General features: G+C 34.4%; 1 protein-coding gene across 4 annotated transcripts in view; it reads right to left on the bottom strand.

Moving 5' to 3' along the window:
• Nucleotides 1-27,111, bottom strand: part of PSPC1 (paraspeckle component 1) — a 125,421-nt gene that overhangs the window by 32,559 nt on the left and 65,751 nt on the right. For 2 of the 4 annotated variants that reach the window (XR_001514113.1, XR_001514112.1), the window contains exons 7-8: nucleotides 23,857-23,914; nucleotides 19,307-19,476 (exon numbers count right to left, since the gene is read on the bottom strand). Coding sequence is in view for 2 of the 4 variants with exons in the window: in XM_006765330.2 (XP_006765393.1) it covers nucleotides 17,323-17,508; nucleotides 19,307-19,476; nucleotides 23,857-23,914 (414 nt within the window). In the remaining 2 variants the exon portion in view is untranslated. Of the gene's footprint in view, nucleotides 1-14,844; nucleotides 17,509-19,306; nucleotides 19,477-23,856; nucleotides 23,915-27,111 lie in introns of those variants that run through there. The other 2 variants (XM_006765330.2, XM_015565051.1) reach the window with 2 other exon arrangements.

Here is a 27,111-nt window from a genome sequence, read left to right as displayed (position 1 = left end):
TGGGGGGATGGAGGGTGATGTGGGGACAGGGACACATATGTAATATCTTAATCAATAAAAAATATATTAAAAAAAAAATCTGCCTTCCTACCTTACAGGGTTCCTGTGAATAATTTTTCCCCAAAGAAAAAAAAAAAAGGAAAAAAGAAAAAACAATCCTCTTTACACCCTATTGAGTATAAAGAAATTTCAGCATGACTTGAGTAAATAAATGTATTAAAATATATTTATATTTCATGTACTATATATTAGCTATATAGAATCAAGTTATATTAGAACTTTGGCAAACTTGACTTGATTTCATTTGTCCTCCAAAAGAAGTTAGATACCACTGTAACAAGTTATTAGCCAAAACGTGGTGGCACTCCCATTCTTCCTGACCTGCTTCATATTCATTTGCATTCACTATAACATAATATAGCTCAGGATACTTATACAAACATACTAAATATCATATATAATAAAAGTCTAATATGCTAAGTGTCCAGTGGTCCGTCCGTTCAGTCAAAAGTGTAATATGTTAATGATATGCTAAGGCCGCTGAACTGCTCACTATGATGTGCACTGACGACCAGAGGGCAGTCAACTGTTCAACTAGTCGCTATTGTGTGCACTGACCACCAGGGGGCAGATGCTCCGACTGGTAGGTTAGCTTGCTGCTGGGCTCTGGCAGATTGGGACTGGGCGAGGTGGGCCGGACACGCCCTGGAGCCCTCCCACGGTCCCTCCCCAGCTAACCAACCTCCCGAGTCTCTCCCTGGCACCGATCATGCACCGTTGAGGTCCCTCGGCTGGGCCTGTGCCCTCTCACAATCTGGGACCCCTTAGGGGATGTCAGAGAGCCGGTTTTGGCCCAATCCCACAGGCCAGGCTGAGGGACCCCACTGGTGCATGATTTCATGCACCAGGCCTCTAGTATGTAATAAAAGAAAAACGAAAACACAGGAACTTCAGTAATGTCTACCCTATCACTAAGAAAATCTTTTTTTTTTCTAAATATATTTTATTGATTTTTTACAGAGAGGAAGGGAGAGAGAGAGATAGTCAGGAACATCGATGAGAGAGAAACATCGATCAGCTGCCTCCTGCACGTCCCCCACCGGGGGTGTGCCCACAACCCAGGTACATGCCCTTGACCGGAATCGAACCTGGGACCTTTCGGTCTGCAGGCCGACGCTCTATCCACTGAGACAAACCGGTTTCGGCAACCCTATCACTAAGAAAATCTTAATTTAACCTGTCCTCTTAGAAAAATTTCAAATCATTTTAACGGCCATCCTGAGAAACTAACAATGCTTATTTTATAGGTAATTTTAAAAATCTCTACAATCCATCCGATTGAACAGTGAAAAATTTAAACTTAAAGACCATAATAAAAGCAGCAAGAAAAAACAGGAAAGGTGGAAGGGAATAGTCACATTTAAGAACCCATTAGAATATCAGAATTATCCACTCTCAAATTGGAACTATTAACACACACAAAAAAAACAGAGAAATGTTTCTTCAAACTAAGCATTACATGCTTTTCATCCTCCCAATATTTCTGCAAAATGATTTTTTAATGTTTTTTGGTGCAATAGTCAACTTATCAAAGCCTCTGAGAGGATTAGGTGTACCCTTTATAAAACATACAAGGTCTACTGAATTATTTCTTTGATACCTTAACCACTTTGTCATTTTAAAATTCAATTACTAGGCGGGTTACCATCAATAGGCCTTCAATGTCTGCAGAAGTGTATATGATGATCACATGGAAGTATATATGGATAGCCACATCAATGAGAAATTGCTGCATTTTAATCAGAGACAGTTTTGAACATTTCCTGATGAGTTGCTCTTAACTGCTAACCTACCCCACTTTTGCTGCTTCTAATTGTCTCTTCAATGTACAGCCATGTAAGATAAAAGAGGAAAATAAATATGTAAACTTTTAAAACCAGCAGTCTTCATTTTACACTCAATTAGAAAAGAATTACTTTCCTAAAGAGAACTGAGTAAAATTTGGACATTTCAGGCAAGCATTTAAACTTACTACAGTTCCTCTGTTCTTCTCCTTGCTTGGTGTTCCACCAACACCAAGCATTATATCAGTATAGCCCAGTGGTCGGCAAACTAACTCATTAGTCAACAGAGCCAAATATCAACAGTACAATGATTGAAATTTCTTTTGAGAGCCAAACTTCTAAAACTTAAACTATATAGGTAGGTACACTGTTATTAACTTAATTAGGGTACTCCTAAGGCTTAGGAAGAGCCACCCTCAAGGGGCCAAGGAGCCACATATGGCTCGCGAGCCGCAGTTTGCCAACCACGGGTATAGCCAATACACAAAAGATATACTGTGATTTTAAAGTTTAAAAATTTAAACAAACTCTAAGATTATTGTTCCAATTGATAAGAACTTGTCTTCTACCTATCCCCTCTCCAGCCTCAGATAGAGATCTGGACTTCCATCCATCATCCCAAATTACTCCCTTTACATATTCACTCTCTCCACTTCTCTTGGTACTTTCTTTTTAGACATATCTCTATTTATACTTATGTAGGAGTACACATCCCAATTTTATTAAAAACTGGACTCATATTCTCCGCTGACTCTTCTTGCTCTGTCACAAACATCCAGTTGTCTGAGAATTCGTTATTGCTTCCCGTAATTTCTACTGCCACCCACCAGAGTACAAGCTCAAAGATGGGGAGTAATTCTAAAGAGTTGAGATAAAAATGCTCGATAACTATTGAATAAATAAGCCATCTGCAATTCTTATCCACACACTTCCAACTGGTAGTGAAAACTATAAATCTGTGCCATTACTCTGTAGTTTTCTCCTGGATTTTCCCTCAGACTGGGTCAACAAATACTGCATGCCCAACATTGTGCTATGATACTGAGAACATTAATAAAAGATAAATAAAATGCGGGCACAAAAAGTAACTACCACCTACTGACAAGGTGACAAGAATGAGAAGAGATGATGTGTCCTTCTACTAGGGAGCTCTTTCTTTGGAAACCTACCAAAATACCTGGGGAGACAGAGGAACCACCTGAGTATTTAGGAAGCAAGGAATGTAAGGTGTATGAGGCTGGAAAGTTCCACTGAGAGCAGATCAAATAAAGCCCTGTGCCCTACGATGTAGTTGGATTTTGATACAGACAGAAAGTGACTGCATCTGAAGGACAGGAATGATGATCTAACTGACATTTCTAAAGGAAGCAGCAGATATTACTCGGAGAATAAACTGCAAGAGCAGAAGTAAAAGCAGGACGTCAGGGCACCAGTCACCTTCAGCAATACATGGTAGTGCCCTGAGAACGCTTTTACCAGGTAAACAGGTTGTCTAGTTTTTAAAATCCCAACAACCATAGGTATTCCAAACAAAAATATATAAAATCCAACAGATTCCAACATCCATTTTCCTCACCCTCCGGCTGTCACCCACACCCCAGCCACAATCTTGAATACACTTACCTTTCATGTCTGTTAGTGGTATCGCCATCACTCCACCATTCAAACCAGAAATTCCCAGACCACTGCATTTCCCTCTCACCCATCTACATACCAACAAGAATGTTAAATTCATTTTACTTCTGAATTACTCCTGTCTGGAATTTGAGCAAACCTGACACTAAAGATTCTTTCAAATATCACATTGGGGGTGGGGCAGTGGATCAATTTCTATCTGGTCCCTCTGCTTTCCATTTCCTCCAGTTACTCTTGTATTTAAAATAACTGACCTGACTCCTAGTTACCTAAAAGATAAAGCGCAAAACTCCTTAACTTAGATCAATCAGTCTATCTAAACTTTTTGTCTTCTCCCCAACACGTTCTTATTAGCCCTTAACTACACCCTCCGTACCCTCTCCCTCAAAAAAAATAAATTTTTTTTAAGTCAGTAACTGGCAAGTACATACTCACCTTTACGATCTGCTCAAAAGTTATCTAAGTGAAGTCTTCCCAACATAGGTGTATATTTGTGTCTATGTTTTCAGAGCATTTGCAATTCCCTTCAACAAAATGGTCAGTTTGCTTACAGCTCTACAGATACCCAATAAACTCCAAATCCCAAGAGTGCAGGGAACACATTTTGTTTATTTTTGTCTTCTCATCAGTAAACATCATCTGTCCTACAGTTGGTGTCATTCATTCAATGAACAAACGTTTAATAAAGACTTGCTAGAAAATGAGGATACATCACTCAATGATAAATAAGATCCCTACTCTCTTAGAGCCGACATCCTGGAATGAAGTAAACAAATAAATAAATATGGAACTTTACACAAAGGTTTTAAGAGAATCTTGATGACAAAAATGTTTCAGGACTTACCATATTTGCTTAAATATTTTATGAAGACAGTACTAAGTAGATATAAACACAAAGGAAAAGTAATAAAAGTGAAAGAAAATGTAAGCTTAATATGAGCAATTTATCTCCTGAGAACTGGATGTTCCAATAACTCTCTTGCACTTCTGCACAATCACCAAGTAAATTGGTCTCATCCTGACACCTAATGGTATGTACTTAACAAACTTTAAAGTTCAACCTCAAATTATTTATTTAAAATGATAAAAATAGCCCAGCCAGCATGGCTCAATGAGTGAGCATCAACTTATGAACCAGGAGTCACAATTCAATTCCCGGCCAGGGCACATGCCCAGATTGTGAGCTCAATCCCCAGGGTGGGGTGCGCAGGAAGCAAGCTAATCAATGACTGTCTCTCATCACTGATGTTTCTCTCCGCCCCCCCCTCCAGTCCTCTCTGAAATAAAATATATATAGATATATTTTTAAAATAATAAATAGATATAGATTAAAAATAAATGAATTATATCACTACAGACCAAGTAATGAGATTCTGGGATTACAATCTTGTAAAGAAAAGATAAAAAATTGTTATTTTAAACCAGCACTAACCCAAAGAAAAGTGCAAACGTAAGAAATTTTACCTATTAACTATTCTAAGATTTGCTAAGAATATTACCTTAGACTTGAATGCATTATTAATATATAATTTTTAAAGAAGGTATATTTATGGCCAAACTACAACACAACTCTAGCAGATTTGGGTAAGATTACACGAATGGATTGGGACAGATCCATCCTCAGTGTAGCAAAAAAATAATTAGCACAAATCTAATGATGAATCAATAACTTCTTATATGAAGGTTTAACCTTTGTTCAAAATAGTCACCTTGGTCCTGTGGAGTTTAGGCTCCCCCTAGTGGCTATATGGCAGCAATCAAACGTTTACAGTTATCTTTATTTTCTATTCGCAGTTTCTATTTCAGCGGTTCTCAACCTGTGGGTTGCGACCATCGGAAAACACATACAGCATATCAGATATTTACATTACGATTCATAACAGTACCAAAATTACAGTTATGAAGTAGCAAAAAAAAATAATTTTATGGTTGGGGGTCACCACAACATGAGGAATTGTATTAGGTTGCAGCATTAGGAAGGTTGAGAATCTATTTGCTCTTTTAAGCTAGATCAATGATTTTCAACTGGTGTGCCACAATAATTTTTAAAACGTGTAATGCCTGACTATTTAGTCAGGGGCACTCACCTCTTTTTCCTTAGATTGTCAAATTTAAAAAAAATGGCAACAGCAAACACAATAGCCATCTTGTGTGGATGAATCAAAATTATACCTATTTTTTGTCAGACTGGCAAAGTATATATTTTTTGGTGTGCTGCAGAATTTTAGTAATTCGTTTATGTGTGCCATGAAATGAAAAAGGTTGATAATCGCTAAGCAACACAAAGAACAAAATGTCCTAAGATTAACTATTACCAAAAGATGTTTTCATTGGTCAGTTTGCTAAATTAAGAATGAGTTATAAGACATTACTGCAAACAACTAAAAAGGAAGGAAACAGTAGAAGTGACAGTATCATTACAATATTTAATAAAATTATAGGAAGCAAATTAACTTAATTGGCAATAGATGTTTTCTTTACTTTCTTTTCTTTTGCTTTGTCTCCTTTTATCCTTCTTCAACCCTGAATTTTACTGATGAGGAAATCAAGGTTTAAGGGATTTAGTAAATATCCCAAGACCAGACATTTAGTACATGACAGTAAAGTTACACTTAATACAGTTTTTTTCACCAGAAAGACATTGGCCATAATTACACATTGCCTTAGGAACAAGTTAAATAAGATGTTTTGTACCTCTTTGTAATCTGATAAATTCTTAGCATATTCCAATGAATTAAATAAAGTTATTTTTATAATGGTGAGAAAAATGTAACTGGGTTCTATGTACATTTTTAATAATTGTTTCAAGATTATTTATTTTTTAATAGAAGATAGACCAAAAACAAGGAGTTTTAAATTTCTTAGAAGCTAAGTTAAAGGGGGTAAAAAGCAACAGATAAAATTAGTATATATATTCTATTAAGTATACATATTTTATTTAACCAATATAGTCAAAGTATTGCTTCAATATGTAACCATGTTAAAATTAAAAGATATTTCACATTCATTTCTTCATACCAAAACATTTGCAATTGTGTATATTTTACACCTCTAATTCAAGTGATAAAATTTATTCGATGCTTGTAGAGTTCATTAAATTTAGATGCACACACCCACATCATTCCAAGTATGCTTACATTTGATAGCTGAATTTAAGTTAGTTACAGTTGCACTGGTACTACTCCTAAGATTCAATAGCCATACATGGCCACCACACGGGGTAACAATGCTCCCACAGTGCACTTACTGCATCCACTTATATCACCACAGCTTTGTTTTGCCAGCAGACTAAAGTAAACAGAGAATGCTGCCTCTATCTCCTGAGAAAGGCAATTTCTAGTCCCCTTATCTAAAATAGCTGGTCCTTTTCTCTACCCTTTTGACATTAAGTTATTTCAACTGTTTGTCGCTCTTTGTCCCTGTAGATCTAGAACACATGTGCCACAGGGAGCTGAGGGTTGGTCTACTTTATGCATAGCTATATCCCAAGTGTCCAGACTGCAGGAAATTGTCTATATAGCAATTGCAGAAAACCAGTATTGAGCACTTCAAATGTTGCTAAAACTACTTTTGCCCACCCCTGTATTTGATATACATGATTCTTATATGACCTATTAAAAAGAATGACTAGCCCTGACCAGCAGTTCAGTGGTTAGAGCATTAGCCCACACACATAAGGGTCTCCAGTTGGATTCCCAGTCCAGGGTTTTGGGTTCCTTCCCTGCCGCTAATGTCACTTGGACATTCATGTTTCCCTCTCCTCTCTCTTCTCTCCTTTCCTCTCCTCTTTTCATTCTCATTCATTCTCTCTCTCTCTCTCTCTCTCTCTCTCTCTCTCTCTCTCTCTCTCTCTCCCCCCCCCACCCCTTCCTTCTCCCTTCCATTCTCTAAAGATCAATGGGGAAAAAATATCCTCCAGTGAGGATTTTTTTAAAAAAGCATGATTAGAAACTGATTGTGACAAATAGCTTTCTTCCATATTGATCAATTGGGAAAAAATCCAGATTGAGACCTGTATTTTTAATCAACCTATGGAATACTTCATAGGTCTAAAATATCATAATATGACACACTATACTTTAATTTTACCTTACCTCTAACACTTGTAGCAAAAATACTAGGATGTAGATTAAAATTAATCTTCCTAAAATAAAAGCACATTATATTTATTTCAAGGCAAAAGCATCTGAATATGTATTTTTTATATTATACTTCTCACCCATCCCCAAATTTGGAGTATATAATTTTCCAAAAAGTTCTGATCTTCCTCTTACTAATATTTTAAAAGAATTAATGGCTCCAGGTATATATACAGATAAGAAACAAAAAAAAAGGTCTTTTTAAATTTTCCTAATCATGCATAAATCTAAATAGTGGCAATAGTTCACATATAAATTTAAAATTTTAATGTCCAGTAGGATAAAAGTCGGGCTATTATCACATAAAAATGTATGGGAGGAGGAAAAGCAAAGAGTATAGGGAAACCAGTCGAAATGAGAAACTCAAAATTCATCATATTTTTCTGCATTCATGTGCCTAAAAATAAAGTTAAGCACTAACTTCTGTAGAGATATAACTCACTGTAGTCATAGGAGTTAACACATTGTATGTGGGAAACATATTTATACGTTTTACGTTGACTGGTAGGAGAGCGCGGGACACGTATTTATATGTTTTTTATAGACTAGTGGTAGAATGCGGGTAATGTATAAATACGTTTATTTTTATATCTCTAAAGGGATGCTAACATGCAGATATACGAATTCCAAAGGACAAAATTTGGGTCTCTAACAAATACAATGGTGAATTATGTATGTACTTCCAGGTATAACACTAATCTATTCAACTGCGTAGAGTCATCCCTTCACACAATTCCAGTATTTGTCTGTTTAAAATTTAAAAGAAATAATTCAGTATACATTTTATAGTAAATCACAAAGTTTCATTGAAAAAAAATATGTAAAACTAAAGTTATCGTAATTTTACTGAACGTTGCCATTTGCGCAAAAAAATTAGCAAAAATGGCCCACGCCACCTGTTAGCGCACAATAGAAACTACCCGCAAACAATGTGTTAAAATAATTTCTTGATTGGAATAATTGAACAGAAAATAAATCTACCAAGAACCTAGCCTCATAAATTTTTTTAGTAGATAAAACTTCTTTACTCTCATTAGCCTTCATGAGAATTGCTCAGTTGGAAAATAGGTTAAGAAGCCCCTTAGGGTAAAGCCAACTCAAAGTCCTGGGCTAGAAGCAGCAAGGAATATTGACTCCTTAATTTAAAAAATGAGGGAGAGGTGAGTTGATGCAAAGTTAAAAGATAAAAGGATTGATAAGAGGACTTCCTTGATCACAGATAGACCCTCCCAAAGCCAAACACATTTCTACCTCACACAAAAAAATACAAGAAGCTTGGACAAGTGAACTTTCTGGGAAATTGAAAGCACACTAAGTTATGGTAGGCTTTGGGAAGCAGGATAGGCACACAGATGACATCTGGATTAAAATCCTATATAATAAAAGGCTAATATGCAAATCGACTAAACAGCAGAATGACTGGTCGCTATGATGCGCACTGACCACAAGGGGGCAGACGCTCAATGCAGGAACTGCTTCCTGTCCATCAGTTAGCCCCCACAGGGGGAGCAACGCTCAGCCAGAAGCCGGGCTCACAGTTGGTGAGCACAGCAGCGGTGGCAGGAGCCTCTCCTACCTCTGCTGCAGGCGGGTGGTAAGGAGCAAGGGGTCCTGGACTACAAGAGGCCTGGACTGTGAGAGAGATGTCTGCCTGCCGGCTTAGGCACAGTCACAGACTATGAGAGGGCGCAGGACGAGCTGAGGGACTCCTCTCCCCCCTGTCCAGTGCACAAATCTTGTGCACCAGGCCTCTAGTTAGAAATAAGTATCTATACTTGCTTCTTATGTAGAGATATTCTTAGAAACATCTACCACAATGTTCTAGAAAATACCTACTGAGATAATTTAGCAGGCTGCAAACCAGGTGACTTTCTTAAAAACTACTACATAAAAATTTTTTTGAAGAAACTACTTTCAATATAGCAGCTAAGTACTTTAATATATTGCATAATTTAAAACAGACATTGACTCACATCTGTATGTAGTACAATCCTTATAAGGTCTGACAAGCAGCCTGTAACTTTTTACCAAAAAACCACTTAATTCCCATTTATTGAACTCCTCAGAAGGCATTCCTTTCTAAAGTGATTAACAAAGATAAAATGGGTCAGGGCATCATTTAATCTATCAAAGTGGTATCATATTGTCCAGGATGGTAAGTTATAAACCCTTTATAAAATTTTCAAAATGCATTTTTTTATTACCTCTTGACTTGAATTATCTAGGCTTGTGAACACAAGAAAATCCTATTTCCACAAAGGCAATGATACTATCTAGTCAAAAGTAATGGAGTTTGTGCAATACTTGTTAGGTGGCAGTAGCTGGAAGAGTTGGGGTGGTGGTGGTGGTGGGGGGGGCTGTCTATGATTTGCCAGGAATCCTAGACAACGTCAAAGGAAGAACATTCAAACCTAGAGAATTTTTTTGAGTTATTTGAGACACTGTCGACAATTGCCAGGAAGCTAAATCTCAACAGATTAGGGTAATGCTCCAGAGAATGGCAGTTTTGCACCTTATTTTATACATGACAATAAAGAGAAGATGCAAGTGCAATACATGAAATCCACTGATGATAGATTGGGGAGGTGGGAGTAAAAAAGCAGGGGATTGGATGAAAGGTAAAATGATAGACACATCTTTTACATAGATGGGTACATGATAGTTAATAGTCAACAATTAACAATAACAATGAGAGGATTTATGGTCTCTGGCCTGGTGAACTGGTTGTATCCTGAGGAGTCTGGAAAGGGGGGAGTTACCTTGACATTCCAAAGGAATGTTATCCTGGATGCAAAACAATAGAAAGGTTTTGTTAAGGTAAAGATAGACCTTTGTCTGGGAAGATTTTGCCTAGGACATGACAACCTGCCATAAACTGCTTTTAGTTTAAAAGTTTTGAATTCAGACCATCTTTTGTGGTTACTTTAGGTCAGGCATGTCAAACTCACGGCCCACAGGCCTCATGTAGCCCACGAGTACTTTTGCAGCCCAGCCAATATAACGGTATGTAAGAAACGTTTCAATAAAAATTTTGTAACTTAATTTTTACAATATCCTGTTATACATTAATTATTAATAACAAACTACAACGTTCGCTAATGACTGATTACTGTAATTGTTTGCATTCATTTCCCTTACACGCTGTATGTGCAGGTGCACCATTTCTCTCCACTAATACTAGCAGTGAATCTTTTAGCAGCCATTGCCACGTCATTAGTCTTGGACTGACTTGTTTGGTCTTTGCAACAGGAAATATTTCGCTTTCGGAGAAGAAGAAAAATAGGTTTATTTGTATTATGCTTATTATTTCGTGTAGTTGTTCAGTGTCCGATAAGTTAGTGTATAAAAAAATATTAGTTTTTATTAAAATGTTCTATTATTTTAATGGTTACACATTTATTTCAGTCCTTTGTATTCAACATGTCTCTATCAAAATAAACCTACGTTTCTATGAAAATTGAAGCTTTTGCTTATTTTGCAGCCTACATAAACTTAAACCTTATTTGGCCCGTGTTAGCCTTTGAGTTTGACATGCTTACTTTAGGTCTCTGAGTTCGAAAGGCTGTTATGCAAGCATTCCCTGAACTTCTCGGATTAGCATGTGGCCCCATTTTGTCCACGACAGACAATATATCAGGATAGTCATTATGCAACAACAAAAATCAACCAACAAAAACATTGCCTATTTTGAGTAACACCAGAACAGTAATGAAAAAGAACTCAAAGTAATGTCCCTAAACCTAGTATCAGTATCACCTGGGAACTTGTTAAAAATGTACATTATTTAGCCCCCTTTGGGACCTAACTCCTGGGTAGAGCCCAGAAGTCTATTTTGTAATGAGCCCTCCAGAGAATTCTGAGAACAAACAAGTTAGAGAACAGGGATTTTTGTTCTCCCACTGCTTTTATATCAGCTCTAGGAAAGGATCCATTCACACAATAGGACCCCTTGGTAAATACTAGTACAATCCATAAATGCATGAAGTGGCGTTCTGAGTGGCATGGCTCCCCAAAAAACTCTATATGACTGAGAAAGTATCACTTTGTACACAATTACTCCAATTATTATGTTCAATTTGCTCAACTGTTGGCTCCACAGTGATCCTAATGCTTAAAATATTCTAACCAAGTCCAAGAACATGTAAATATTCTAACCAAATTAAAGCATTAACATTATAATCACTCAGGAAGTCACTACTGCCTCCAAAACTAAAAAGGTCAGAAACTATTAAGAGAATTGCTTCGTGTGAGATGTACTTTTTCTCATTACATTAAAAAAGGTATGTAGCCCTGGCCGGCTTGGCTCAGTGGATAGAGCATCAGCCTGCAGATTGAAGGGTCCCAGGTTCGATTCCGGCCAAGGGCACAAGCCTGGGTTGTGGCCTTGCTCCCCAGTGAGGGCGTGCAGGAGGCAGCCGATCAATGATTCACTCTCATAATTGATGTTTCTCTCTCTCTCCTTCTCCCTTCCTCTCTGAAATCAATGAAGAAATACATTTTTTAAAAAAGATATGTAAATCTAACCAATATCTCACATATACCAATTGACATTACCTAATAATCTGCATATGCCCTGGGGGGAAATTAATAGAAATTATTCTGGCAAAATATACAATGAAATAAAATGTTCTCTACTTTCACATATGATAATATGGGTAATTTTTAAAAAATAAACCTAATTAAGCACAGAAAATGTTACTCATCGTAATAAGGACTGTTTACACAGTTCTTTTAAAACCCAAAAACATACTTAAAAATCTCAGATTTACAAAAGTCCATCTGAATGACAATTTACATAAAAGATAAAACAAGGAAGACTATGTCTTAGAGATCCAGTCATAGATATAACATGAAACATAGTAAACCACTGTGGTTATTCATTTAAGAGTCTGATATTACCTTAAATACATATATTTTCTACCTTAAATTGAGATGTACAATAAAAATGTGAAGTTTGAATCTATACTGACAACTTCAGAGCTAGAAACTAATTTTAGTATAAATATCAATTCAAAATCTTCAACACTACAGATGACACACTTACTTATACAGAGCATTTAAGAAGTATATGATCCACTTACATTACTATTGACCTTTGTACTTAATACAAAAACATTTAACTATACTTTTTTAAAAATAAGGAAAATTGAGTGGAAAAACGTCATATATTCAAACTAATTACACTTCTTTTTTTACCTAAGCCTACTATTTTGAGTCTTAATTTTGAGAGAGAAGTGCCTTACATGAAATTTAGGCGACTGTATTTTATGAAAAAGAACTGAAATTTTATTTACATGCATAAGCAGAATACCATCTCTTCTAAAATTCAATGCTTTAACTCAGGACAAATTAAACAGTAATGTTAACTGAAGATTTTTAAATGAACATAGTCAACAAAATGTAGTATCTGTTGCAGAGGAAAGAGGTGCTGGTATATAGTAATTTGAACAATAAAACAATATACTCAAAAAAAATTTTTTTAATGGGAATTATGAACTTCAGCTAAATTACTTTAAGGGATGAAGTATCCTCCACCTAAAATATATAGGCTTGTCTTATTGACAAGGAAAATTAAATATCACAAATCAAAGAAAGTAGAGACTGCTAATTCTACCAGGTGAATAAAAATATAATCGAATAATGCCCGGCCAGCTTGGCACAGAGGCTGAGCGTGGACCTATGAACCAGAACATCACGGTTCAATTCCCAGTCAGGGCATAGGCCAAGGTTGCAGGCTCAATCCCCAGTGTGGGGCATGCAAGAAGCAGTGTATCAGTGACTCTTTCTAATCATTGATATTTTTATCTCTCTCTCCCTTCCTCTCTGAAATAAATAAATATATATATATAAATATAATTGAAAAAGAAGTTTCAACCAAAAGGAAGCCCTAGATATTTATAATCTAAACGTGCTTTTATAGAGAAAGACATGTGGTCAAAAAATATTCCCAAAATAACATAGCACTCTGATTGGGCCTTTAAATATTTACTCTTTTAAGATTCAAATGTCAACAATTAATACTGTTATAAGTAATCAAAGAAACAAATAAAAAATTAAGTATTTTCCCCACATTTAGAAGACAGTGATTTTGACAAAAGAAGGGCTAGTAAATACATAGTTAATACATAAAATGCGTATTTTAAAGATCAGATATTATAAAAATCATGGAATTCTTTACTATTTCCCCAGAGTGACATTCCATAAATTGTATGACCACATTCAATTGGGAAACTGTATGCATACTTCATTTTACACAACTGGAAAAAACAATATGTAAAGTGAGCACATTAAAATTATTTTTTAAATTTAGCAATAAAAAATAATGTAAAGAAAATACTGTTCTTGTTATGTATAAAAGTACTGTTTATTTTACTTAATCATTATTTCTTTACCATGAGATAGGCTTGAAACTTACTTTGAAATAGCAATGCCACCGTCTAAGAATATCTGTCTATGAAATAATCAAAGGAAAACATTTATATCTAGGATTTAGGTATGTGGGTGTTTACTAGCTTATTCTTGAAATTGTGACTTTTTACATCATCATTACCCTCTCAAATTTCAGGAATGTATTTTAACATATTATTAGCTATTGTAACAAAACTCTTCACACACACAAAACATAAATACCACAAGTACTCCCCAAGAAATTTCCCATTATTTAAAAAAAACCAAAAAAGTTTAGTACCTTTTATTTTGGACTAGTCCCATTTGTCACTAAATTTCAAACCTTTTAAAGGTTTAAGCGTACACCTGATCACATTATTTCATAAAATGTTTCCTTTCAATCACACATTTATGTTCTTTTTCTCATTCAGAACCTAAGTTGTAATTATCAACCTAACCCGCATTTTCAATTAGTTAACTACTGATTATTCACAGTAACATTTAGCAATTATAGACTTTAAACATAAATACCAAGTTACTGAAATATTCAAGTATGCTTCTGATTAAAACATGAAGGTGTTTGAATTAGTATTTGAGAAACAAGATTTCAGTTACTGTCCTTATTGATAATTTCTATTAAATCACAATTCCAACTGAACAATAATTTTTCCCTAATATTACTGATATTGTAGAGTTTAAAAAAACAAATATTTAATCTGTTCCACTGAACACTCAGCACTTATTTAAATAGAACAATCCAAAAACTCAAGGAAGAATAACCAATTAAGCTTTATGAAATATAAGTAAACATACAGTCCTTCAAATAAAAACTGTATCTCTCAAGAAAATTAATGCATTTATTTTCATAATAAACAAAAACAGGGAAATCCTGAGAAAATACATTGCTGAAATAAAGCAATTAGAAAAGTGAGTGTTTCTTTATTTTGTGCATATTAATTACACATTAACAGTGTATGAAATCTAAATCCTGCAGACTTTAAACCCAGTGTTTCAAATCATGGCAACAAAACATAATACTGTGATATTATAATACTAAAATTGTTTCATATTACCATTTTATGGAAATAATTATGGTAGCATATATGAACAAACTTACATTTATTTTTATATCTACCACTTTTAAGCAAATACCACTGAAATATATTCACTGGTATACTAATTCACAAGAAAAATATTGACTGATCCAGCCATAGGTTAACTCTATGGGAACACTAAAAACTGAATAGCTAGGAGTTCACAGATGCTCCACTTGACTGTCTCCCAGAAGCTGACTGTTCCCAGGGTAAACTTGGTTAAATACTGGAACAAGGATTTTCTTGATGCAGGGAAAAAGCTGTGCAGAACTCTTTTCTTGGAGCCAGAGCTGAGCCGGACACTAGAATGTTCAGCAGATTTGCACGTCTTTGTGCACTGGCTTTCAAATGTTCTTGAATGAATCTTATAGAATTCCACAGCCTTGGCCAAAGATAGCTTGGTATTAACATCAAAGGATAAAGTTTTCCCCAATATCAATTCTGCTTTGAAACAAAATACAAAGCTAAAAATTACTTAAGAATTATATATATAAAAAAACCACACATGTTGGGAAAGGTATGAGGTGCAATATATATTACTTTAAAATTATAGCTAATGTTTAAACTCCTCACACTGCAATTAATATAAAAATTAAAACAAAGCCCACTTCCTGCTAATATATATTCATGGAAAACATCAATGAGAATAATCTTTATTATTTTACACAATCTCCATAACTGCCAAAAACAAAAGCCTGTATTGGTGCAAATTTTAGAAAATAATTCCACCCACACTGTTGTATCTAAAAAATAGTACATAAGAGCATTTTAACTGGCACAAAAGAAGTTATCTCAGTTACACTTCACACCCAACTGTGTTTATGCAAGATTTTAAATTAACCAAATTTATTTCTTTCCAAAGTATGCCCTCCAGCAAAAACAGAAACTATGCAAAAATAAAAGGTAGTATTTACATGCTGTTCATTTTATACTAGTGCATTATTCTTCCAAAAGAAATGCTAAAGCATGATACAGTAACACTGAAAAGTTATGAGGAAAAAATATGCTGTGATCAATGGCTAATGTGTCAGATTTGCAGTTTAATTTAAAGATATGTTCCTTACATGCAATTTTAAAACAAGCATGGCTAAAACACAAAATTTTAAACACAGCAAAGGCTTTCTTTTGGAATAAAAATTATAATGTCATAAAATCTGTTTTCCCCTAGTATTGAAAATCAAAATTCAAATTACATATCCAATAATAGAGAGATGTATTATGATTCCAATGACTCTAGCCATTCTCAAGTTAATTCTGTTTTTTAAAATTAAACTTGTATTCCTTGAAGACAAACACACCTAGCCCATCAGACAAATTTTACTGGAGACTTACCAACTCTAGGAAAATATTTACAACACTGCAGAGTCAACCATCTTTAATACTTTTAGAAACTAACCTTCTCAAGAAATGTCTTTTCTTATAAATCACACAGTAAATCCTCATTTAGTATACAATCTAACAGTATTGTTTAATTTTAAAGAAAATTTAAAGGGTAAGATCTAGATATTGACACCAAATGGGAGGAAAGAAAAAAAATGAAAAAAACACAAACATATCATAAGCAAGAGAGATTTGCCTTCAAACAGGTTTTTTTCCAAGATTGAAAAAATTTATTTGAAAAAATCAGCACAGGACAAAGGTATCCTTAAGATTCCTCTTGGAATATCTGAATATTCAGATTCTATATGAAATCTGACAGCAACTCTAGTTTCACAGAACATGAATGGTTTACACAAATGTAAACTCCCAGGCCAGACCCCTTATTAACATTACCTCTCACTAGCTGCTATCTTCAGTGCTACTTGCACAAACTAAAAAGCAGGAAATCCATTTTCATTTTTAGATGGCTGGGATTAGTTAAAGCAACCAAAGTATTACTGCCAAGTTTAGCAAAACTGTAAGAGAATACCACTAATAACATTTGTAAATTATCCAAAATGATTTCTTTATTGAAGTAACTACATAGATTTCAACAGTACTATGGGATATTTATATTTAGCTAAAGTCACAAACACATTTTAACATTCACAATGATGAGCATCAGCATTACCATTCTAATCTACAAAGCTCATGAATAAAGAAAAATACAAAAACCTCATTTTACAAAGAAATACTTCAACATCTGCATACATTAACAACAAAACCATTCTTCCAAGGTAACAGGTTAAGTGTAAAGGCATACCACTGAATTTTTTTTTTCTCTAAATAGGAATGAAAGAATGTTTAATATCTACGACGCTTATTAGGGCCTTCAAAGTTGCCTGCTTGGCTTCCTCTACCAAAACCACCAGGACCACCGCTAACAGGACCAACACCACTCATGGGTGCTTGAGAGGTTTCAGAACCTGTTCTACTACCCATAGGTGATCCCATCTGTGATGGTGGTCCTTGGGGAAATCTATCATTGTGCTAGAATACAACACAATAAATATGAAGTCCATTTGGAACACGCCAAATATAAGTGACAAGAAAAATTGGCAAAATCCCAAGTAGTGGTGTCATGAAGTTCAGCAGAAAGTCCAGCAGAATCAGGATCACACATAGAAGGAAGAAAGGAGCAATTTAATTAGTTACTATGTTTAAAAAAAAAACAAAACATCTGAAGAGTTACATACTGCTATATAATGCCCCAATTTCATGAAGAACAAACTGATTTTAATGGAGCAAATGCCATCCTAAAAACCTCTTATCAGTATTATAGTACTATTCTGGTACCTTTTTTAAAAAAAGTTTATATTGCATGTAACTGGGGTGCACAGAAAATACTTTTTAAAAAAAACAGCAGATAAAACTGAGGAGTAGCATCATATTCAGAAAGTAAAAAGTTATGAAATCTTTTGAGATGTTTTTTGCAAAGACTATTATTGAGAAAATAAAGTTTTTTAAAAATCAATTTATTGGACATCTGAATCATATAGTTAGAAAAATTTCACAGTAATAACCACATATATTAATCTCAAAAGTTGAACACACTCAAAACTCCAGTGTGAAAAAGACCAAAGACAATATTTAAATAAAGTATACAATTTCAGAGGAAGGGGTGGAAAAATTGGCCACTTATAGCGCTTCAAAATTACTACTAATGATTATGTTGCTACACAAAAATTTAAACAAGGTGTTGCAAGTTTTTACTAGCTTTCAAACATTTTACTCTAAAATAAAGCCTTCCACTGAAGTTAACAAATACACTAATTACATTAAACGCCATCCATTCATAGAAGATATGACAGCACTGCCTCTTTATCTCCCTTTGCACTCATTTTAAAAAAACACTGTTAGCATGTCTAATTTCTCCAAATTCATAAAAGATAGCATTTAAAATAAATAAATTTTAAAATGGTAAAATACTGCATCCACCAATTCTAAGACACACATCCACTTTTAACACCTCTGAGACCAGGAAGGAGTTACAGCTGATGGCATGTCTGAGTTTAATTTGCAGTGCCTTTTTCTTTCTTAGCAGCAATGGTGACTTAAGATTTTTGTAGTGGTTTTAAAACTAAATTTCCTTTTCAAAATATACAGTCAACCAATTTTCCTTTTCTAAAGGGTACTTAAAACAACCATTAACAAAAACAACTGAGAAAATGTTTAATATAAAGCCTCATTTAAACAGTGATAGACTTTGAGGGAAATGAAACAGATATTAAGTCTTGCTACTGATATTCAAATGTAAGAATTATTACTGAAAAACATTTTTATAATAATGCACACAAAGATATCTTCACACTCTCAAACCAAGACATAAAACTGTCTACCTTTAACTTAGTTACACATGTAATTAGTAATTCTACAATATAAGTTTAAAATTTTAAACTTATGTTTACAAAAAACTGTTTTCACATGTATTGAAGTTTTGTCCCCCACCAAAGGTAAGGAGTCCACACAGGAAAAGAACACAATCATAAAGTACTTGAATGCTGGTAAGAGGTCGATACAAATTGAAAGCACTGTAAAAGCAAATGTAACATATGTGTTTGCTACATACCTAAGTACAAAGCATGCCATGGGTGGTAATCAAAACTCTCTCAAGATACTTAAAAATTGCCTCATAATCAACGTATAACTTCACAAGATTGCTTTTTCTTCATTGCATATTAATATTTACTGCCAAAACAAATGCTAAATTATCTTAAGTGTGAAGTTACCTTTGAAGCATAAGTATATATTATTGAATATAATCAAAATAATGTTTCTGATACATTACCACTGCTCCATTATCTGGCATCATTGGAGTTCCCATATTTGCAGCTCCTTCTGGTCCCATGGCAGGACCAGGACCCATTGGTGGGCCAGGTATACTTCCTCTGTTGTTCATATTCATACCCATCATTGGAGGAGGACCTTGGTTACCAGCAGGTGCTGGGCTAAACCCATCTACGCAAAACAATCTATACTTAGAGCTGTCCTATCTTAGTTCAATAAACATTAAAAATGTAACAACACTTAGGCAATGTATATAGATGACATCATCAAAATCATTTTCCTTCTCTGAGAATGGGACACTCAGCTAACTACTCTGTAACAGAGTGTTACCTACACTAATAGAATTTTCATTCTAAAAACAAAAGTATATAAAACATGAGACAACTATCAATTACTTAAGGACATTTGAGACTGTAAAAGCTTAAGAATTTTAAAATAAAGTCAGTATGATTTCTATGGTTTGCTTTTTAACCAAATATTCCCTTTACATGGTAGCTAAACTCTACCAGTTCAAATGAAAAGTAGATTAGCACTTTGAAAACCACTTAATATTTTTAGTCATGACTAAAAATGTTATGTAAATTGCATTAAGTTGTGAGAGAATCCCTTCCCTTCAATATATTATGTTCACTATAACTAACTAATCTCTTGACTTTTATATAGTTAATGAACATCTCCAAAAAGTATGAGGTACTGTTTTTTAACTTTATGTAGAAATATGTGATCTAAACAAACTAAAATGATTCTCAACATGACAAAGCTTATTTTTAAAAGCCACTGCAACCAAATACAGATATAATATTATTACATTAGCTTTTTAAATTTTTTAACACGCTGAAATTCTGCAAATGGGAACAAACTCTTTCATAAGAAAGTCGAAAACTACAATAGTGTTTGAGCCATAATACCACATTTATAAAGGCCTCAAACACAGCATTTTTAGGTACCTTCCACAATTTTTTTAAATTTTTAAAGTACTGATATATTTGTTTATCACTAAAAATTCATAATAAAGATTGTCTCAGCCTGGCTGTGATAGATTAAGTGTCATCTCAAGGACCAAGAAATCCTGGGTTCGATTCCCAGTCAGGGCACATGTCCTGGTGAGTTCAATGCCCAGTAGGGGGCATGCAGGAGGCAGCCAATCAATGAGTCTCTCTCTCATTGATGTTTATATATATTTATCTCTCTCTCCCTCTCTTGAAATCAATATTTTTTTTAATTTTAAAAAATTGACTTTAACTTTGAGTTTTCTTCTACTATTTCATTATGTAGGTCAATTTTATAACATCCTGAATTCAATTTCTCAAAAACACATTATAACATGAGTTGAAGTTTTCATTAAAACCGACAACTCTAAGTGGCTAAGCACAAGGAACAGCTGCGAGAGAAAAGTCTTATTCCTTTATCTGTCCCTGACAACACACTATTGCTCTTTCTGAACCCAATCTTCAGGAATCTACCAACTTCATAGGGAAGGAATTATTTCCTTAATCCATAAATGGTCTTCCTGATAAATCTATAACTAACTAAGAAATGTATATTCCTTAGCACAGTTATAAACAAAAAATTTTACTAGACTTCCAATACATCACTCACAACGGAAATGAAAAAGAGTGAAGACATGAATCTGGGAGGAATCAATCTGACCTCAACTTTTGCAAAAACAACAGGTCATAGATTAGGGTGGGTTATTTTTAATAGAACAGAATTGTTACATCTAATTTATGAGATTCAAATATAACTATGCTACTATAGGTATAGTAAAATAACTAAAAAATAATATTTCCAACTATTAATAGTTGAATTGTCTTATTTTTAGCAATCACATCTTCTACCACACATCTGTAATTAAACTGAATTTAACAAAATCTAAGCCCTGGCCAGTGTACTAGAAAATCTGTTGGAGTATCGTCCCATGCACCTAAGGGTCTTGGGCTCAATTCCGGATCAGGGCACACATCCAGGTTGCAGGTTTGATCCCTGATCAGGGCACATGCTGGGAGCAGCCTATGGATGTTTCTTTCCAACATAAATGTCTCTCTCTCTCTCAAATCAGTTTTGTAAAAACTACATAGAGTACATATTTAAAAAATAAAAAATCTAAGACTCTGGCCAGTTAGCTCAGTTGGTTAGAGCATCAGCCCAATATGCCAAGGCTATGGGTTCAATCCCCAGTTGGGGCACATACAAGAATTAATTAATGAATGAATGCATAACTAAGTGGAACAACAAACCAGTTTCTTTCTCTTTCTCTTTCTCGCTTTCTCTTCCTCTTCCTTCCTCTCTCTCTCTCAACTTTCAAAAAAAAAAATTAAAAAAATTTTAAAGATCTAAGAAATGTTAGAATTATCTGATCCCATGAAAACCAGTTTTATAACCTATTTTCCACTTAGTATGTACACTGGTAAACACACCAGAAAAATCTATTGACACATTCCATCAATGTAACTTGACAGGATGTGAACTGACACCAGCAACAAAACTATATAATGATACATAACCCAGTAAATCATTAGGATAAAGTGTCATGTTAAATAAAATGTATAGAGGAGAAAATTACATGGATTAGACTTTAGGAAGTTGAGTAAATGCTCAAATGTAAATATGGTTCTCTGGTAAATAAAATGCCATAAAATTTGTGATTCTTTTAAATTCCTAACTAAATAAGGAATCTAAAGGCACGGTTGCATATTTCTTCTGATAAAGTTGCTAACCGAACAGTCAGAATGTTTTTGTGTCCTTGGCAACATCAGATATACTTCAAGTTTGGTTATGATACTGACAATCTAATAATTAAAATGGCATTTCAAACTGCCTACAATCCATAAAATCACACTTATATTCTTAAAACCATCTGGACCAACCCACAATTTACTTTGAAATAGACATAAATACTGAACTACTTGTACTTATTATATATATACAACTGTGTTTCATAATTTACAATTAATTTACTCTGATTATTTTGTGTATCGATTGTATTAACTCACAATGAAGTTCATTATGGGTAAGGGCAATGTTTCATGCTTACTTTGCATGCCAGAGATTCTCAGTTACTACTTTAGTAGGTAAGAAAAGTAACAAAGTGAACAGCAATAAACGATTTCAGATCATCTAATTGGCAGTGGCAGAGAAACTGCCATGAGAGGGAGAAAGGAAGCCGATAACGGAAAATACTTATATCACACATTAGAGGCTTTAAGATTTTATTCCATATACTACGTAATCTAAGTACAATTTGGATTTGTTCAGTGGGTGTGCATGTTATGCATATTGAAATGTTAAGGTAATATAATTTTTACAACAATATGTACCTGTGTATTATGTAAAGATTTATATCACTTTTAAATGAGTGACACTTCCAAGTTAACATGAAAAACTTCCACTTACTTTTCCCTAGCTAATGTACTCAGTGCTATTTCCCTAAAAACATGGTTATAAGCCAACAAATATTAAAGATGTTATTAACATAGGCATTTTTTTAAAAACTTTACATCAACTCTTGCCCTGGCCGGTGTGGCTCAGTTGGTTGAGTGTTGACCCATGCACCAAATGGTCACTGGTTTGATTCCCCTCAGGGCACATGCCAGGGCTAAGGGCTTGATCCCCAGTAGGTTGCATACAAGAGGCAGCCAGTAAATGTTTCTCACATGGATGTTTCTCTCTTTTCCTCTCTCTCTAACATCAATAAAAACGTAATTTAAAACACACACATACACACAACTATATTAACTCTAAAGTTATATATTAACCTAAATGTGTAAGACATCTCATTTCCCTCACAGTCATAAATGTCTCCACAGAGCATGTTTCTGTGCACAATACTGTAGGTTACGGCAAAATATTAAATACTTAGTAAAATAAATAAAAATAGCTACACAACACAAAAGTTACACAAAAGGTTACCTTAAAATAGAAATTTCTAAAATACTCCCCAAAAGTTTAGATATTCTACAACTCAAAAACTACCAGATTTCCAAAGTAAAAAGGTTAAAGACATGAAATTTGATTTTTGAAATATTATACCATGCAATTAACTGAACAAGTTTCATATTGTATCAAAACCTGGTTACAGGTATTTTTCATTAAATCTATTAAAAGATAATACAGTCCAACTGGTGTGCCGCACTGGTTAAGCATTGACCCATGAACCAAGAGGTAGGTCACTGGTTCGATTCCAGGTCAGGGCACATGCCCAAGTTGCAGCTTGATCCCCACTAAGGGGTGTGTAGGAAGCAGCCAATTGATGTTTCTCTCTTTTCAATGTTTCCATCTTTCTATCCCTCTCCCTTCCTCTCTAAAAAAAATATAAAAACATATTTAATAAACAAATAAAAGATACTGCCTATTTTAGCCTTCAAATAAACAAAATGAAAAAAATTCTCCCTAGGCATATATCTTTTAATTTCATAAATGTAAGAGATTTCATCATTAAAATGTTGATTCCAAACTTCAGTTTGTTACTGACATGTAGATACCACAAATAGCATATACCGTTGCCCAAAGAATTACAAATAAGTTATAGAAGCCTTTGCTTCCAATCCCTACCTCCCATGTTTATTGCTCCACGGGGACCCATATCACCCATTCTCATTTCCTGTTCTCTCTGTAAGTAAACATAGTTATCACAGTCAACCTATCGATCTTATCACATTTCCCATCTAAAATCAAAAAGAAAAGAATAAATTGGGACAACACTTTCCATTAAAGAATGTTAATTTCCCAACACCTCTTACTTAATAAGAGCACTGAAAAGAAACTTCAGTCTCCCAGGCTTACCATACTACAATGTTTAAAGCACCCAGTTTATAATGCTAGATTATAAATAAGTCAGATTACATGAAATTTACCAGAGAATATTTTTAATGTTTTTATTCCATAGATCAAAGACACATGCCTAGATTTTTTTTTAAATCTCGTAATAATAACCCCCAGGGCCAATTATTTTTTCCTCCCAGATCACTAAAGTCTTCAAACAGAAATGACTGTTACCACTTTTATATTCAAACACATTCATACATACAATACAAACAGCTGTGGGACACTAAGCTAAAAACAGTTATAGATTATTTTCACTTCTGAAATACTGGAATTCATCCTTGCCTTTTTATTCAAAGTATTAAAGCATTATTTTACCCATGACCAATATAATACAGGATTACCATAAAAGTCTCCACAAAACACAAGCAATTATTGAATACTCAATGTAACACTCCCTTCTTTCATTAGAACAGTGTTTTTATTTGGAAACCTAAATAAAAGTGGTATTACACAGTTGGCAAGTTATGAAACAAAATGCTCTTGAGGTGAACACAAAAGGTCATATAAATGTATAAAATATGTAAAACATACTACATTTGGCGAAATAACTCAACATATAATTGCAATTTGCACTATTATTTGATCATCTTTTCCAGTATCAGACAAATGTGTTAAATGTAGTAATCCTAAAAAACATGCTCAGACAAAAGTAACAATGTCTGAATCTAAAGAAAGCATAATTTTTCTACTTTTAAGATTAATTTTAGCCCTGTGCATCAACCTATGAAACAGGAGATCATAGTTCTATTCCCAGTAAGGATATATGCCCAGGTTGTGGGCTCGATCCCCAGTACAGAGCATGCAGGAGGCTGCCGATAAATGTGTCTCTCACATCAATGTTTCTATCTTTCCCTCTCTCTTCCACTCTCCCTAAAAATCAATGGAAATATATCCTTGGGTGAGGATTAAAAACAGGGGTTCAATTTGTATTTTTACTTTTATATTTGACTTAACTACGAAGATTAGAAATGCAGTTTAGAGAAGGTAATTATTATAGTCTCACTGTTTGAAGCTTCAATTTTCAAATCCCCCTTATATACCCTAACACCCTAACTCGATGCCTATGATTCACTGGTGGGGTTAAGGTGTAGAGACTACCATTTCTATTATCTTTTTATAACTTCAACTTTACCTATAGCTATCACTTTCTGAAATAACATGTTTAGATTTATTATTCACAAAGTACTTTTAAAAAATATTCTTAAATTGTTCTATTATTCCATTTTCTTAGTTAACACAATTTTGTGAAAATCATATTAACACAGTGAAGAGATCTATGGTTTTAAGTCAATTATGCAACAGTGGCATTAACATTCCCTTTCTGATGCTCCAATTCTAAAATATATTTCTATAAATAATATAATAAAAAAACCTTGCAATAATCCATGTTAACGTAGCAATATCACTGGTAAAATACCAATTTATATTGTATAGTATATCATGTTTCACTAAACACACATACATTCAATTTATTAGTGTTGAGATTTCCTTAAAGAGTATAATTTAGTATTTTTATATAGCTTCATTCATAACTTTAAAAAAGACAGTATGGCCCTAACTGGTTTGGCTCAGTGGATAGAGTGTCAGCCTGTGGACTCAAGGGCCCCAGGTTCAATTCCGGTCAAGGGCATGTACCTTGGTTGCGGGCACATCCCCAGTAGGGAGTGTGCAGGAGGCAGATGTGATGTTTCTAACTCTCTAACCCTCTCCCTTTAAAAAAAAAAAATTAAATAAAATAAAAATAAATAAATAAATAAGACAGTATAATTAGATGGACAGATCAATAGTTTTTTAAACTATTTTAGAATGAGCAGGTTCCTAGTAATGTCGTAAGGTTACTGTTTCTTTCTATAAATCCACTGCTATATTCTTGTAGTAAAATGAAAGAGGCAGAGATGTAATCAAAGGAAATTAAGACAGTAAATCTCATTATAACTTAATATATCAATAAGGAGAGTCACTTGAATAAGTTTACTATAACTGTGTACCCACTCAAGAAGCAATACATATAGAAGCAATTCACTTCTATAAATTATTCTTATATATTTCAAATTAGAACTGGCTCACAGTATGTATGACATTTTTATAATATAAATTTTAATGCTTCATTACTTTAGCATAAATTAAGAGTTGTGGTTTAACAGGAGACAACCTATATGTAAAGAAAACCTCAAAAGACTACTACAGTGCGATAAAGCTATGAAAATTGTTTTTAATTAATTCAATTAAACCTCATAGCAACCCTGTAAGTAGGTTTATTGTTAGCCTATTTTAGAGATCTTTAAAACTGAGGCACAGAACTTTTAAATAACTTATCAAGGTCATACATACATATAGTAAGTGGTTGAGCTAACCTATAAAATTTTGCCAAAACAGAGTTCATGAAATTTTTCACTTTCATAAGACGCCTTCATTTTTAAAGAATTCCAACAAAAACTAACAAAAGACACAATTTTCTTAGTTTATTCTTACAATGTTTATAAGAAGGTATGCTGTCTATTAAGAGTTATGCATAGGTATCCCTGAAAGCTTGTCACTGAAGAAAGATTAAATTAACATATTACCAACAAATCAAGCAAAGTTATGACTGATTTTCAGAAGTATATATCAAAGCAACATTTCGGAGAAACTAAGATGGCGGCAGAGATAAACACCGGGAAATTAACGCCGCACACAACAATTGATTAATACCTCAGAGAAACAATACGGACTTCACCCAGAACCACAGGAAGCCTGGCTGACTGTAAACTCTACAACTAGAAGGAAGGAAGGGCACACTGAGACCCAGAGAAGCTGCAGGAGAGAAGCGCAGAGGTATGGGGCTCGCGCGCGCGGGAAGGGGCTGGCACCCGAGGACGCGGCTGTCTTTTTGAATCCGGAGGGAGTCACAAGCTCCCAACGGCTCTGAACTCCGGTTCCGGGAAGTCTCTGGGGACCCAGGACTCATGCGGGGAGAAACTGGACTGTCTGGCAGCAGGCGAT

Source organism: Myotis davidii, unplaced genomic scaffold (assembly GCF_000327345.1).
Source record: "Myotis davidii unplaced genomic scaffold, ASM32734v1 scaffold840, whole genome shotgun sequence".
Lineage (NCBI taxonomy): Eukaryota > Metazoa > Chordata > Mammalia > Chiroptera > Vespertilionidae > Myotis > Myotis davidii.
This window is presented reverse-complemented; position numbering and strand designations above follow the sequence as displayed.